The 14,345-nt window shown below is 48.2% G+C and overlaps 8 protein-coding genes across 8 annotated transcripts; all 8 read left to right on the forward strand.

Moving 5' to 3' along the window:
- Positions 1–211: 211 nt before the first annotated feature.
- N7516_005149 (transcription factor domain-containing protein) lies at positions 212–2,398 on the forward strand (the record flags this gene model as incomplete). Its single annotated transcript, XM_057217869.1, has 2 exons — positions 212–1,266; positions 1,318–2,398. 2 exons carry the CDS (start codon positions 212–214, stop codon positions 2,396–2,398), a joined length of 2,136 nt encoding a protein of 711 aa, XP_057079752.1.
- Positions 2,399–2,576: 178 nt separating this feature from the next.
- Positions 2,577–3,605, forward strand: N7516_005150 (uncharacterized protein; the record flags this gene model as incomplete). Its single annotated transcript, XM_057217870.1, has 1 exon — positions 2,577–3,605. The coding sequence occupies one exon, from the start codon at positions 2,577–2,579 to the stop codon at positions 3,603–3,605; it is 1,029 nt and encodes a 342-aa protein (XP_057079753.1).
- Positions 3,606–3,805: 200 nt separating this feature from the next.
- N7516_005151 (cupin domain-containing protein) lies at positions 3,806–4,411 on the forward strand (the record flags this gene model as incomplete). The annotated part of the gene is made up of 1 exon (XM_057217871.1): positions 3,806–4,411. The coding sequence occupies one exon, from the start codon at positions 3,806–3,808 to the stop codon at positions 4,409–4,411; it is 606 nt and encodes a 201-aa protein (XP_057079754.1).
- Positions 4,412–4,758: 347 nt separating this feature from the next.
- On the forward strand, positions 4,759–5,310 carry N7516_005152 (cupin domain-containing protein; the record flags this gene model as incomplete). The annotated part of the gene is made up of 1 exon (XM_057217872.1): positions 4,759–5,310. The coding sequence occupies one exon, from the start codon at positions 4,759–4,761 to the stop codon at positions 5,308–5,310; it is 552 nt and encodes a 183-aa protein (XP_057079755.1).
- Positions 5,311–5,613: 303 nt separating this feature from the next.
- Positions 5,614–7,291, forward strand: N7516_005153 (putative aromatic-L-amino-acid decarboxylase; the record flags this gene model as incomplete). Its single annotated transcript, XM_057217873.1, has 3 exons — positions 5,614–5,662; positions 5,732–6,662; positions 6,724–7,291. 3 exons carry the CDS (start codon positions 5,614–5,616, stop codon positions 7,289–7,291), a joined length of 1,548 nt encoding a protein of 515 aa, XP_057079756.1.
- A 460-nt stretch (positions 7,292–7,751) lies between these two features.
- On the forward strand, positions 7,752–8,925 carry N7516_005154 (SDR family oxidoreductase; the record flags this gene model as incomplete). The annotated part of the gene is made up of 3 exons (XM_057217874.1): positions 7,752–7,771; positions 7,823–8,060; positions 8,119–8,925. The coding sequence occupies 3 exons, from the start codon at positions 7,752–7,754 to the stop codon at positions 8,923–8,925; spliced, it is 1,065 nt and encodes a 354-aa protein (XP_057079757.1).
- Positions 8,926–10,356: 1,431 nt separating this feature from the next.
- N7516_005155 (uncharacterized protein) lies at positions 10,357–12,294 on the forward strand (the record flags this gene model as incomplete). Its single annotated transcript, XM_057217875.1, has 6 exons — positions 10,357–10,513; positions 10,577–10,976; positions 11,038–11,040; positions 11,104–11,299; positions 11,354–12,210; positions 12,264–12,294. 6 exons carry the CDS (start codon positions 10,357–10,359, stop codon positions 12,292–12,294), a joined length of 1,644 nt encoding a protein of 547 aa, XP_057079758.1.
- Positions 12,295–13,604: 1,310 nt separating this feature from the next.
- Positions 13,605–14,293, forward strand: N7516_005156 (uncharacterized protein; the record flags this gene model as incomplete). Its single annotated transcript, XM_057217876.1, has 2 exons — positions 13,605–13,998; positions 14,082–14,293. The coding sequence occupies 2 exons, from the start codon at positions 13,605–13,607 to the stop codon at positions 14,291–14,293; spliced, it is 606 nt and encodes a 201-aa protein (XP_057079759.1).
- Positions 14,294–14,345: the final 52 nt, after the last annotated feature.

Below are 14,345 nucleotides of genomic sequence, written 5' to 3' on the forward strand. Positions count from 1 at the left end.
GTAAAAGAATAGCGCTCGGAGTCTCCGGGTTACTGGTGTAGATGCCCGGAGACATAATTGACGGATTAGGTTTAGCGTCTCGGAGAGTCCGCGGAATCTCCGTGCGAACAACTACACGCTGTCTCCTGCGCAAAACAAACGCTGATCGCGCAATTCTTTTCGCTTTCGCTGTTGTAACTACCGTTGAACTGTTTTCTGTGAGACTCACAACATGAAACGAAGACCTGATTCTGGACTCGTCACCCCAGGCTCGAAAAGACAGTCTCGACAAGACCCCGTTTCCTGCGAGTCCTGTCGAAAGAAGAAGCTAAAGTGCGACAGAGAGCTTCCATGCAGTAGCTGCTCTGCGCGGAGACTGGAGTGCAGTTATGGCAGCTACGGCTCGGGGACAACACCTGTGCAATCCATGGCCCAAACAGATCAGAGGCCCAGGTTGCACAGTCGCGTGTCTGAACCACCTCGGACCTTGCAATGGACTCCGCGACAGGACACGGAGACCCAAAGCCACAATGGAAACGAGTCCCTTTTGACAGCCGATTGGCTTGAGACCATCGTTATGGGACACCGCGTTCCGAGTGCAGTTCCTGCCACGCTGAGGACCATGCTCTCCCAGAACCGGGAACCGGACCGCTCGCCTTCACACCAAAATACCACACCCGACGATCGGTTTCCTCCGACGCGCGAACGGCTCGCATCTCGCGAGAATCCGGCGACTATCCATCTGCCATCGTATCTACCACCGCTAGCAGAAGCCCTGAGTCTATTTCGGTATTATTGCAAATACCTGGACTGCCAGTATCATCTCATCATACCCAGTCATGTAGAACAACAAATCAAGACGATCTACGAGCATGTTGCGAGAAATGAGCTTATCAATTTGTCCCATACTGCGCTACTGTTCGCTATCACTGCTGCCGCCCTGTATTACCAACTTCTGATAGAATCGCCTGAGCAAGCAGAGCCATTCAGTCAGGAAAGTACATTTTTGGCAGGAGCCGCATTGATTCAGAGCAATTATATCCCTTATCCCAGCCTCGAAGGACTGCAAGCAACTATGGTCATTGGTCATCATTTGTCCAATATGAACGTACCCTCCTCCGTCAGTCCGTTATTTGTGCATAGGTCATTTGTGAGCCAAGCCACCAGTATGGGGCTTCATGTTGTGGATTGTCCTCGCGCAGTTACCGAGCGCTCAGCAACTGAGTTTAACAGAACCAATGTTGAACTCAAACGACGGCTGTGGTGGGACTTGGCAACATACGACTGGTACGTTGTTAGCAGATACCTTGCTGGTACTATGACTGATAATGTTTGAAGGTTGATAGGCTTTTTGAGCGGACCACAAGAGTGGACTTATTCGATCCATCCTGAGCATATGGTTGTACAACAGCCTCTTAATGTTGAGGATGAGGACATTGACCATAGCGAGAACGGTGTTCCTCTGTCTACTCCTACCGCAATGACATACAGTCTATGTCGGTCGAAGTTGGCTGTTGTGTGTCGCCAAATAGTGGACGAAATGGCATACTACCATTTCCATGAACAAGAGGTACCCTATGAGAAGATACTTGAGCTCGATCAAAAGCTTCACAAGATATGCGCCGAGCTTCCCAGTTTCTTTCGCTTTGATCAAACCTCTCGGCGTGAATACTCAGCCCTATATCGTGAGCGACCAACTCTTGCATGGCAGCGAGCTCTGGTGCAACAGGGCTACCATTCACGGCTCTGTCGGTTGCATCGCCACTACTTGGTGCGTGGAGCAAAGGATCCCAAATATTCCTATTCGCATGTCGTAGCTCTTCGATCTGCGCGCAAGGTGCTTGAAGTGAAACGCATCATGGATGAGGAAGACCCTGTGTTCACACCGCACAGCTCAGTTATATGGGCAGTCATGCACCACGTGTTCATGGCAGCTGCCATTCTTCTAATAGATGTTTGTTTCAACTGGGATGACATTTTAGCCGAGAAGCGAAAAGAGGAAGTACTCGACGCCTGTCGGATGCTCAGCCGGGCACAACAATCCTCACCCATCGCGCGTGAAGGAATCAAGGCTATGATGGGAATCTTACGAAAACATTGGAAACACGAAAAAAGAGTAAGCTCTCGCGACTTGCAGGAGCCTTCTGTATCTTCGAATTCAAATTCTGCAACTCTCAATGCCTCACAGCCGGGTATCCCCACGCCTGCTTCATTGGATCCCAAGAGCGTCACATTTCCTTCAGAAATTTCCAATGGTCAATCGACGGTGTACCCTTCAGAGTATTCATTGCTTAGTCCATTGCCTCTTGAAGACTTATGGGCGGAGATGTTAGAGAGCAGTGCTAATGTTGAGCTGAGCACACCAGACTGGACAGACTTGCTTACCGAGTTGACAAATGTTAGTTTCCCAAGCGAGTAATAGACTGTCTGACTGAGTGGACGATGAACATGTGACATGTATAATTTGGTCGATCATGCGGCTCTGTTAGGAACCTAAGGCAGTAAGGCGCCGACAGGTACCCCTCATACTCCAAAATCAAAACAATCATTTTACGTCCAACCATCACCCAGACCAAACAATACCCAAACTTGAAGACATGCCCGATAACGCCCCAGATCATACAAAGGCCAGTATAAAAACCGACATTCAATCAATGGTCGACCGCATCAAGACTGGAAAAGTCACGCGAATTGTGGTCTTGACTGGCGCTGGAATCAGCACTGGCGCCGGAATCCCAGATTTCAGATCTCCAAACACAGGCCTGTATGATAAGCTCGCTCCACTGCGCCTCCCATACCCAGAGGCAATTTTTCACATCAACTATTTCTCCCACACACCTGAGCCATTCTACGCAATCGCCCGGGCGCGTCACCCAGGAAATCTCAAACCGACTGTCACACATGCATTTCTAGCACTGTTGGCAAAGAAGAATCTACTCCATTTTCTTTTCACTCAAAATATCGATGGACTTGAGCAAGATGCTGGGGTTCCACCTGACAAGGTTCTCTGGGCTCATGGAAACTGGAAGAGCCAACATTGCTATAAGTGCAATTCGCCATATCCTGACGACCTCATGAACAAAGCGATTCTAGCTGGTGAAGTGCCCTATTGTCTGGAGACCGGGTGTGGGAGTGCGGTCAAGCCAGATGTTGTATTCTTTGGACAATCTCTGCCGGCTGAGTTTGATGAAAAGGAGAAGGAAGTCCTCGAAGCAGATCTGATGCTTGTAATGGGAACTAGTTTGCGTGTGGCACCTTGCTCTAGGCTACCAGGTCTAGTAAAAGAGGGGATTCCTCGGGTGTTGATCAACAATGAAAAGGCAGGAGATCTGGGTAATCGAGACCAGGATGTGTGCATCCTCGGAAGTTGCGACGACGGTGTTCGTCAATTAGCTGTTGCACTTGGGTGGGAAGAGGACTTGAACGATCTTTGGGAGGAAGCAATCTCTGCTAAAAAGGACGTGGAAATATTTGAGGGTGGCCCTAGCCTAGATGAGTGCATTGAGAAATTGGCGAGTAGCATGAGGGACAAGATGAAGGTGTCGGATGGGCACAAACGTATGTTGGAGAACCATTTGAACAACAAATTTGGGCAGATGATAGCGAAGGGCCCTGCAAGCTCATAAAAGACCTACACCATACATACTTTCGCTCAACCCTGGGACAGAATTATGCTTAACCATGGGCATTGATCTATAAAATGATACCACCATGATGTGACAGCATTTCGTCAAGGCTATTCACAACTTCTCAACTTCAACCTCGCGAACTTTTGAGACCTAATACTGCCCTTCTCTTTCTCAAACTCCATCCCTATCAGGTCATAATGTCCCCTTACGAGAGAAACCCCCTTCCCTATATCCGCCGCTACATCACCACCCACAATACCGACGGCGAATCAATATTTCTTTCCCATGCGCAAGTTCCCGACTACCTCCCGTCCACACCGACCGGGGAAGATGGCGAGATTGCCCTGTTATACGCTACAACCAATATGCCAGCCTCGGTTGATGCTGAGGCGGATGTTGCCCAGTACGACGAGTTCCTACACCAACCTCCGGGAATCACAGTCGATAACGGAACTCTTTTCCGTCTAATTGATCTCCGTCCTGGAAAAGCGACACCAATGAATCGGACAGTGAGCGTCGACTATGGGGTGATAATTGAGGGGGATGTTGATCTCGTACTAGACTCAGGTGCGAGTCGACATTTGCATCGTGGCGATGTGATTGTGCAAAGGGGTACTGCACATTCGTTCAGGAACCGGAGCAATACAGACTGGTGCCGCATGCTGTTTGTGTATTTACCAATGGAGAAGATAAATATCCAAGGGAGGGAGCTGAAAGCGGAAGTCTATGATGAGGGCTTTGACAATCCGGACGACGGGGGAGGTAAGCAATGGGGCTCAAATGATTCAAATAGGGCTAAGTGAGCAACAACGAAGCTATTAGACACGATTTATCAAAAGATTATGTCAATAGTACCTATAGATTTAGAGTTTTCTGCCAGCTGAAAGCTTTGTTTTTGCGGCTTCATAGATTTTCAGCCCCCATCTTACAAATCCCATGATTATCAATCGGACAGCGTGTACCGAATCGATAAATGACTGTCGACGTCTTTGAGGTGCTTGGTAATCTTTATTTTAGTCTTGTTGCCAGTTATTTAGTTAGTCCACAAGGCATATAAAGACAGCAGTCCTCGCTTGCTTTCTCTACTGCCATACACACTCTTCTTTCATCTAGAAGACTCTCCCAATCCCTCTCATTCTTATTTCCTATCATGGATGCTCCAATTCGTCGTGTGATCGCAGGCCATGATGCCCAGGGGAAAGCATATTTCGCTTCCGACGAAGTTTTGACGCCATACGATCCCACATCTGCTCCGGCATTCTCAACCCCGGGGCCTGACTCTGGATTTGGGGTTATCCAAATTCACCGGTCGCGCGGCTTCCCAGTGGATAATATGCGCGAGCTCTCTGATCCGCACAAGACTCTCGTCCCACTGGCTGACACCAAGGGTCCTTCCTGTCGCATCCTCGATCTACCCCCTGCAGACGCAGGCTGGTTCCATCGAACACTGAGCTTGGATTACGCTGTAGTGCTGTCTGGCACTGTTGGATTTATTACAGACGGCGGCGAAGAGAAGATCCTAAATCAGCACGACGTCATTGTCTGCCGCGGCGCAAATCATGAATGGGTGAACCGAGGCAAGGATGTTGCTCGGGTCTTTGTGGTGGTTGTCCCTAGCAAGGAGATTGTGACGGAAGACGGGAAGAGGTTGGAGAAGACGCCTGCAGGTGACATTTATGATCCCAAAGAAGAGGAATATTGAGCTATGTATATAACTATGTACTCCGTACGTATCTATGGAACCTCATCGGAAAGTCGGAATGTTCCGAATCTCGGAATGTGGATCTATGGTTCCGACGGAATTAATTCCCCGCGCCTTTTCTTCGACATGCCTGCTTTTCCCACATTTACCTTAACACATTAGCCGTGTCCTCAATCTCACGAATTCCACTTGTAGTCTTATTCTACATTCTTTTTACTGGATTGTATTCTACTGTGCCGCCAATTGCCGAACTTGCAGCTCCAGATCAAACTGGGTTCCCCGCATCGTAGATCCCACCGCAACATGGATCGCGACCAGTTCAAGACCGCGGCGCATTCTGCCATTGATGATAGTACGGGCCGTCATATGATTGTGCAATTTCAGTCCCAATAATGTTCAGTCTAACCAAATTTTCCTGCAGTCATCAATTACTTCGACAGCGTGCCCGAGCGCCGAGTCCTGCCCGCCATCGAGCCCGGATACCTTCGCCCTCTAATCCCAGAGAACCCTCCCGATGAGCCAGAGAATTGGGCACAAATCCAGGAAGATGTTGACACCAAGATCAAACCCGGCTTAACCCATTGGCAGTCTCCCAATTTCATGGCATACTTCCCCGCCTGCGTGACATACCCCAGTATCCTGGGTGAGATGTATTCCGCCACGTTCACCGCACCTGCTTTCAACTGGTTGTGCTCGCCAGCATGCACGGAGATGGAGACCATTGTTATGGACTGGGTCGCGAAAGCTCTGGCACTACCGGAGTGTTTCCGGAGCACGTCAGAGACCCACGGCGGCGGTGTGATCCAGAACAGTGCGAGTGATGCTATTGCGACCATTATTGTCGCTGCACGGGAGAGGCGTGTGCGGGAGCTACTGCTTGCCGAGGGCCTGAAGGAGGGTACACCAGAGTATGAGGACCGCAAATTCGATATCCAAGCGAAGCTGGTCGCTATCGCCAGTGACCAAACACACAGCAGTGGTGCCAAGGGTGCTTTGGTTGCCGGTACTCGCTTTCGCAGCGTGTCCACACGACTGGAGGATAACATGGAAATGACCGCACCTCGTCTCCGGGAGGTTCTTGAAAAATGCGATAAGGACGGACTTACCCCATACCACCTCACTCTAACCTTTGGCACGACGAATACCTGCGCCGTGGACCGCTTTGCGGAGATCAAGGCAGTTCTGCAAGAAAAGCCCGCGTGGCAGCGTATCTGGGTACACGTTGATGCCGCCTATGCCGGTGCATCCCTCGTTGCAGATGAGTGGCAGTATATTGCGCAAAACTTTGCGGAGGGTGTTGACAGCTTCAACACGAATATGCACAAGTGGCTGCTAGTCAACTTTGATGCTAGGTAAGCTTTTCACTCCAATGGTCTGTGGGCAAATGTTGAACTTCGATCTAACATTCCCAAGTGTTCTCTTTGTCCGGAATCGCTTAGATCTCACGAGTGCATTGGATATCACCCCAGCATATCTACGCAACCCATACTCGGATATGGGTAACGTAATTGACTACCGGAATTGGTCTATTTCTCTCGGTCGCAGATTCCGCGCACTGAAGATTTGGTTCGTGATTCGGAGCTATGGTCTCAACGGCATGAAAGCACACATCCGGAAAACCGTCGGGTTTGGCGATCTTTTTGCTGGCTTGGTGCGCGGTCGATCCGATCTATTTGAGATTGTCACAAAGCCAGGCTTTGGCTTGACTGTCTTCCGCGTGAAGAACCCTCAGGCTGTATCTAACGAGGCCAATGGATCATCTGATCGCGTGGCCAAAGATGAAGTTGCCGACGGTCTGACCAAGAAGATCTCCGAGTTGGTGAACACGCGGGGCGAAATCTTCATCACCTCTACAGTCATTGATGGCGTCTGTGTTATCCGGGTGATTAGTGGCAACGCTCTGGCTGAAGAGAAGTATATCCGTAATGCTTTTGATATTATTGTTCGTACAACGGAGGAGGTGTTGCAGGAGCAGAAGTGAGATGAAGATAATGATGATATAGACGCATGATGGTCGATGTCTCCTATACATACATATCTAGACGATATCAAAGCATATACATACTAAAGTCTTTTGCACAAAGTATCATTTTTTGTCGCCCTCGTATACACCTAAACAGACTTCTCAAAAGACTTCTAAAAAGTACATCCAAAAATACCACCAAAAGGCACAAGGCCGCACGCGGTCGACTATTTTTATAAGCAATCAATTAGAGCAATAAAATACTCTCCTCTGTTCAACGTACCCTTCCAGCTTTATCTTGCTCCCCCACACTAATGATGATGTGGAGATTGTGGATATTAACTCTCATGTCGCTTGCATATTCACCCCACGCGGGGTGGACACGAGTGTAATAAGTTCATTCCTAGAAAGCACTTATCAACGTCCATCTTACCCTTCTAGGTACGCCTATACCAAATAACCAAATAACCAAATAATAATGTCTCCTCAAACACCCTCGTAAGTTAATCTCTTCTCACCTAGGTACGCAACTAGTGCTGATGATCACAGGTACATCCTCGTCACCGGTGCCACGGGATTCATCGGCGCCCATGTCGTCGACAACCTCCTATCTCGTGGATTCTCAGTCCGAGGCTCAACAAGATCAAAGCAAAAGGGGGAACAGATGAAGGCTGCACGCCCGCAGTACGCTCCAAAGCTGGATTTCGTCGTCGTGAAGGACTTCACCCAGATTGGGGTTTTCGATTCTGTAATGGATGGCATTGACGCAGTCATCCACGTAGCTAGCGTAGGCAACTCACAACTATTGGTTTCTGGTCAACTGAACATGCTAACACCCCTTACAGCCCTTCTTCTACGATACCACCAACAACGAGCAGGAACTGATTATACCTGCTATCAACGGTGTCAAGTCGATTCTCTCCGCCTCCGCCAAGCCAGAATCAAAAGTCCAGCGTCTTGTCATGACATCCTCCTTCGCCTCAGTGATCGATCTGACCAGCACTCCGGAGCCAGGATTCACATATACCGCCGCAGACTGGAACCCGCTGACATACGAAGAGGCAATCGATCCGAAATCCGACTCTGTCACTGCATATCGCGGCTCTAAGAAGTTCGCCGAGCTCGCAGCATGGGAGTTCGTCAAGGAACATAATACCAAATTCGACCTGGTGACTCTCTGCCCTCCTATGGTCTTCGGTCCGGTCGTGCACCCCGTGCCGACGGTGGAGCAGCTCAACGAGTCAAATATGATGCTCTGGAGTGTGGCGGCAGGTGCAGATCCACTCCCTGGAACACGGGTCCCTGGTTGGATTGATGCTCGTGACCTTGCCGAGGTGCATGTTCAAGCTTTGCTTACACCTGAAGCAAGTGGGAAGCGATTTGTGGCTGCTTCGCCGGAGCCGTTCTCGTACGGATATGCTGCGGACATCATCCGTGATGGATTCGAGTGGGCGAAGGAAACTGTGACTACGAATTACAAGATGGGTGAGAAGCCGAGTGCCTCTTATGGGATTGATGGGGAGACTGTAGCTCGGGAGTTGGGGGTGAAATATGGCCCTTTAAGGAAACTGTTGTCGATTTGGTTGGACAGATTCGGGAACTCGCCGCGTAATGTATGTATTCGTATAGAGAAGTTCGTCTACGATGCATGAAGCTTTTGCGATGTTAATCTAAGGGAAGGGAGTATAGCTATCGCACTGCACAGCGACCATTAGGGACTTGCCTCTTGTCAAAAGAATATCCTACCTAGAGAACCCATGTCTTTTTGACAGTCTTTTTTTTTTGGGCAGTCTTCTTATATATCGTTTTGCCCTTCTCTTATATAACGTTCCTACCGCCTTCTACATCCGTGCATTTTAGGTTCCAAGGTTCTGAGGTTGGTTGCAAGGATTAGTATCCCAGCTATGTTAGGACACTCAAAGCGCCAACTTAAAAGATATATCAATTGAGTCTTTGGAGTATAATGTCTCGTGCTGCTACCGATTTCGGAAAGCACACATATTGTTACAACATAGAGAGATATGAGCGATTTAACCGAACCATTCTAAAGACCCGCCCCAGTTTTAGATCATCCCCGAAGCCTTCCAGCCTTGGAGGGCTGAGCCCCTTTCCCACCCGTAATCGTATTGCTTTGAATGGGTCTATTCCAACCTCGGAAGGTTGTCAGCCCGTTACGTTGACCTCTGCGGGGATTATCGTATCCAATGCCCCCACTAGAAACAGATCATCAACTGGCTCACAGCTCACAGTCTTGTTTTCTCCACACAATTTCCGTCATAAGTTTCTTCTACAACATAGATGATGGAGATCTGTCGTTTAACTGAGTTGTGATTGGATTTTCTAGTGGGGGTAGAATTTCATGGCTGAATTTGTTTTTCGTAGAGGCTGGCCATAGCAGCTTTGGATTGGTTCTGTTGAAAATAATTTGATATCCACCCCTTTTTATTTGCGGCACCACTCTAAACTATTTTGGGCTTAGTGCCTATAACGCCTACTTTCACGTGACTGTTGATCCAACGTACAGTGGGGCTTTTCGTTAGGGTCCGATACCGCCTTTTGATACTGCCGGTACTGCCAGTCTTAAAATAGCTTGTCTTCTATCAAGTTGACAATTAATACTGGAAAAAAAAAAGAGAAGAAGCAGTAATGAGGATGATATAACTCTATCGATACTCTTACACATACACTTGACGGGTAAACAATCATGAGATAGATCATTTTCCTTCAATATTCCGCTGATCGGAAAGCGCGCTAGTGTATGTATGGTAGGCGGTAGGCAGAGGGTATATGGCCCCCACACAACCCACTGTACAACTGCATAAGGGGAAATCATATCGAATTATATGAAGGCCAAGAGCCACTAACTTGGAAATGGTTTAAACAGGTGTGCCACAAGGAAAAGGGGTTGTGCCGCTATCATCTCTCGCATGTCGATAATCAATTCCCGCAAACCAAAATTCATATAACACACGCTCATTTTCAAAACTCTCGTTTTCACCTTCGGATGGCCATTCCGCCCTCAATTTTGGCATTTATATAGTGATTTTTAATCTTTCATTCTTTTTAAGGGCTTTTTTTTTTCCATGATGACAACAGTGAATGGTTCCAACGATAAGAACCTTCATGATATCAGTACTTTTGCTGGAAGCTCAGCAAGTGACGAACATGCCGCCCTGAATACTTCTTTTGAATCCGACCCCAGATCTAGTGGTTCCTATCCTTGTCAATATGAAATGAGCAGTGAGTTCTATACCTCCAATTCCTCTGATCAAAGCTGATGTAGACTTTCTTATCGTTATCAAGGACAAGCCGAGCTAGCCTCCACGAATTCAAGGTCAGACGACATCTTCCATAAAGTGAAAAACTTTCTTCGACCAGACAAAACACAAGTCCCCAATGACGACGATTCCTCTGTTTGGCCCCATCATGGCAGACCCTGCAATTCGATCTCCATATTCAAACATCAGACAAAACAGATTGTCAGCCCTAGGATCATCTTCTCGGGTGCATTCGCCGCATCGGCAGTCATTATCTCCAATACCCAAAGCCCGGCGCTTTTAATATTCATCTGGAACCTCTTTGCTATTGTGCCGTTGTCCATCACTCTCACAGAGGCCACTGAGAGGATCTCCAAGGATTTGGGCGAGACCGCTGGCGCTCTCCTCAACATCACCATAGGGAATCTAGCGGAGCTTATCATCTTGTGAGTTTCAACCTTATAAGTCCCCCGCATTTCCAATCAATATATACTGACTAGCATATAGCATGTAAGTTTTCAAACCGCACCAAGTTGACTGCCTTAGGGTTGGGTCAGAACTAATCTTCTATAGCACTGCTTTGATGAAAAACAACATTAAAGTAGTTCAATCATCACTCCTCGGCTCTATCCTTGTCAACCTCCTACTCGTCCTCGGGTCTGCGATCATAGCAGGCAGCATCTCAACCAGTGATGTGACGTATAACACTGATCTCACACAGTCATTTGTGGGACTTCTGAATCTCACAATCTCTTGCCTCATGATTCCTGTAAGGCAATATTTCAAGTATGCAAATGACGTCCGATGCTAATCTTGAACATAGAGCGCTTTCTATGGCAGCGTGAAGAGCGTCACTTCGGCCGATCATATGTCATTGTCCTTCAGCAGAGGGGTGTCCATCATCCTCCTCGCCACATATTTCTTATACCTTTTCTTCCAATTCAAATCCCACGCTCACTTGTTCAACTCCACACGTGTTCAAGTGCCACATCCAACCGATCCGCAGCAATATACAGACGACCTCGAATCGCATCCTACCCAAGTCGGAAGCGCAACGAGCAGAGACATTCGCCAGTTAGAGATGCAAGAGGTGCGATCACGGTCATGTTCAGTCGACGCACACACAGCAGCCGCAATGCCCCTGTTTCACAACGAGCCATCCGAAGGAAGAACAAGCCTCCACCAACAACCCGAACCACCTATTGGAGGCTACGGAGCTTGTAGCTGCGAACGCTCTGTTATTAGGTCCAACCGAACGATCTCAGTCGCCCTCCTCGCCCTGTCAACAATACTCATCGCTATATGCGCCGAATACTTCTCCTCGAGCTTCTCAACGCTCAACGAACAGGGCGTCCTCGGTGAATCATTCGTCGGTTTGATCGTCATTCCCATCGCCGGCAATGTTGCCGAGAATGTTACTGCGGTTGTCGTGGCCTCGAAAAACCAAATGGATCTTGCCATCAGTGTTGCTCTTGGATCAGCCATTCAAATCGGTCTCTTGGTTTCGCCTGCTATGGTGCTTATTGGCTGGGCTCTTGATAAGCCCATGACCTTGCACTTTGACAAGTTCGAGATGGTCACACTGATTGGCGCAGTACTTTTGGTCGATTTCATCGTTCTCAAAGGGAAGACCAATTATTTGGAGGGTGCTATTTTATGTGCCTGCTTTGCAGCTATTTCGTATGTGCACTCTGTCTATTTATCAATGATGTAATTGCTAACATTCTCAATAGTGTTGGCGCGTACTTGTTGCCGCTCACTTGAGACGCCTGTCTCAAGGACGCTGATCTGTTCACGGTAGGACGACGGTAGGACGGTCTGTTCGACTGGGCTTTTCAATTCTTTACCTTCTGCCCCTCAATCTTGTTGTTATTCAAATGTAAATATGAATTGTAGATAAACCCATGAGACCGAACTTAAACATTAGAATTATTAGAATTATTGCTTCTCAAGTTCACCGGAGTAATCGCTTTCGTGTCCCGCAGACCCACCACCCGCCGAGGAAGCGTCATTGGGGAAGTGAATATCAGATTATGAAACATCCGTCTGATCCTGCTTGGATGTTATCTGTTCTAGCTTCATTCTAGATTCTCGCCTTTCAAACAGGGGTGGTTTTGGATTGTCAATCATGTCGCACGATTCCCGCCAAGCTAATTCGAAACAAGACTTCAATATAAGGGACTATATGAAGGCCCACGGAGGATTCTACCCACTTTAACCCGTGTCTCGATATGATTTCAGTTAGATTGTCATGTTGTCATCTCGATAACACACTCATCCGGTTGATAACCTGCAACAAGACTTCCAGATCATCTCCATCGCTAACCACATGGGGATATGATGTGGCTTCGGCAAAGATTGACGATTTGCAGTGAATATCAAGCAGACTCACTTTAATTCAACACAAGCTACCTCGTTTGATGTACATGATACGGGATACATTGTTCGATATTGCTTCTATTGTGGGTTTGCTGCGTCTTCAGGATTCTGATACCAACCCTGAAGAAGGATTGATTTGAGAGCGATCAATCAAACCGTTGATATCCTCGCTGCTTCTGCTTACTTCATTCGACGATGGCCTTATCCAGTCCGCTAGCTTTATCTCCGAAATGCATATTCGACACCCTATGTCATTCCGCACTACCTGACCTCCTATGCTGTTACCGCTTTGTGCAGAAGGGCATAGAGCAGCAGGCTCGGCTGTTGAGGTCAGTTCCCAGAAACATGACCCACACCTTCTAGATGCTGAATTTCGATAGTTGGGTCGTGGTTCCTCATGACTTCGAGTAATCTTGCATATAACGAACTACACCTGATTGATCCTACAGGGGTTCCCCTCCTTTTCTATTTAGTATGATTGTAATTTAGAGTTTTATATAATTTAGACCTGCGTCTTACACGTTATACTCTATGTATGTACTTTTCATATTGTGTCTGACTTGGACTTCAAATAGTTGCGAGTATTTCAAATCAACTTCGCCTTGACCGCTAGCCCTGGAGTCGACCCCACTGTATAACTAACTAACTACTCAAACCTACCCCTCAACAACAACCAACAAACAAAAACGCCCAGAATGTCTACCCCAACCCCTCTAGTCTTGGAACCAGCAACTATTGAAGATCTCCCCGCCATTACAGAGCTATGGTTCACCGCATTCAACGACCCCGGCATGCGCCGCCTATTCCCTGACACACCCGGGACGCGTGATTGGTTCACCGCAGCCAACCGCACCGACATGCTCACAAAGCCCTATCAGAAATACCTCAAAGTCATCGACTCGGACACGAAAGATGCACAGGGACAGGCACGGATAGCAGCATATGCGAAATGGGACCTGGCCATGCCTGACGAGCGCGGGCCTCGGTTCCCGCCTTGGCATGGGGACATGCCTAGTCCGGATTGTGATGTTTTCTTTGGGGGGCTGGAGGACAACCGTAGACGTGTGATGGGTGATAAGAAGCATTACTGTAAGTCTGATTCTTCGGACAGCTAGTCGCTAGTTACATGCTGTGTGGCTGTACTCCGTACCTTTTGTTGACGCTCTGTATAGACCTTGATATGCTCGGTACGCATCCCGACTACCGTTGTCGCGGGGCAGGCTCTATTCTTGTTCGCTGGGGTTGCGAAATTGCGGACCGTGAGGGTGTTGGGGCGTATATTGATGCTAGTAAGGCTGGTATCCCGTTGTATGCGAAGCATGGGTTTGTGGATCTCAGTGATCCCGCTGTACCGAGTGAGGTTGCCCCGATGGCTCGAGGATAGATCTGTTAGATATCATTGGTTGGGTATACTCCTAGAGTTGCAGCTGTTCGAA

The sequence above is a fragment of the Penicillium verrucosum genome, assembly GCF_028828655.1.
Source record: "Penicillium verrucosum strain IBT 35672 chromosome Unknown utg000001l_segment0_segment0, whole genome shotgun sequence".
Taxonomy (NCBI): Eukaryota; Fungi; Ascomycota; class Eurotiomycetes; order Eurotiales; family Aspergillaceae; genus Penicillium; species Penicillium verrucosum.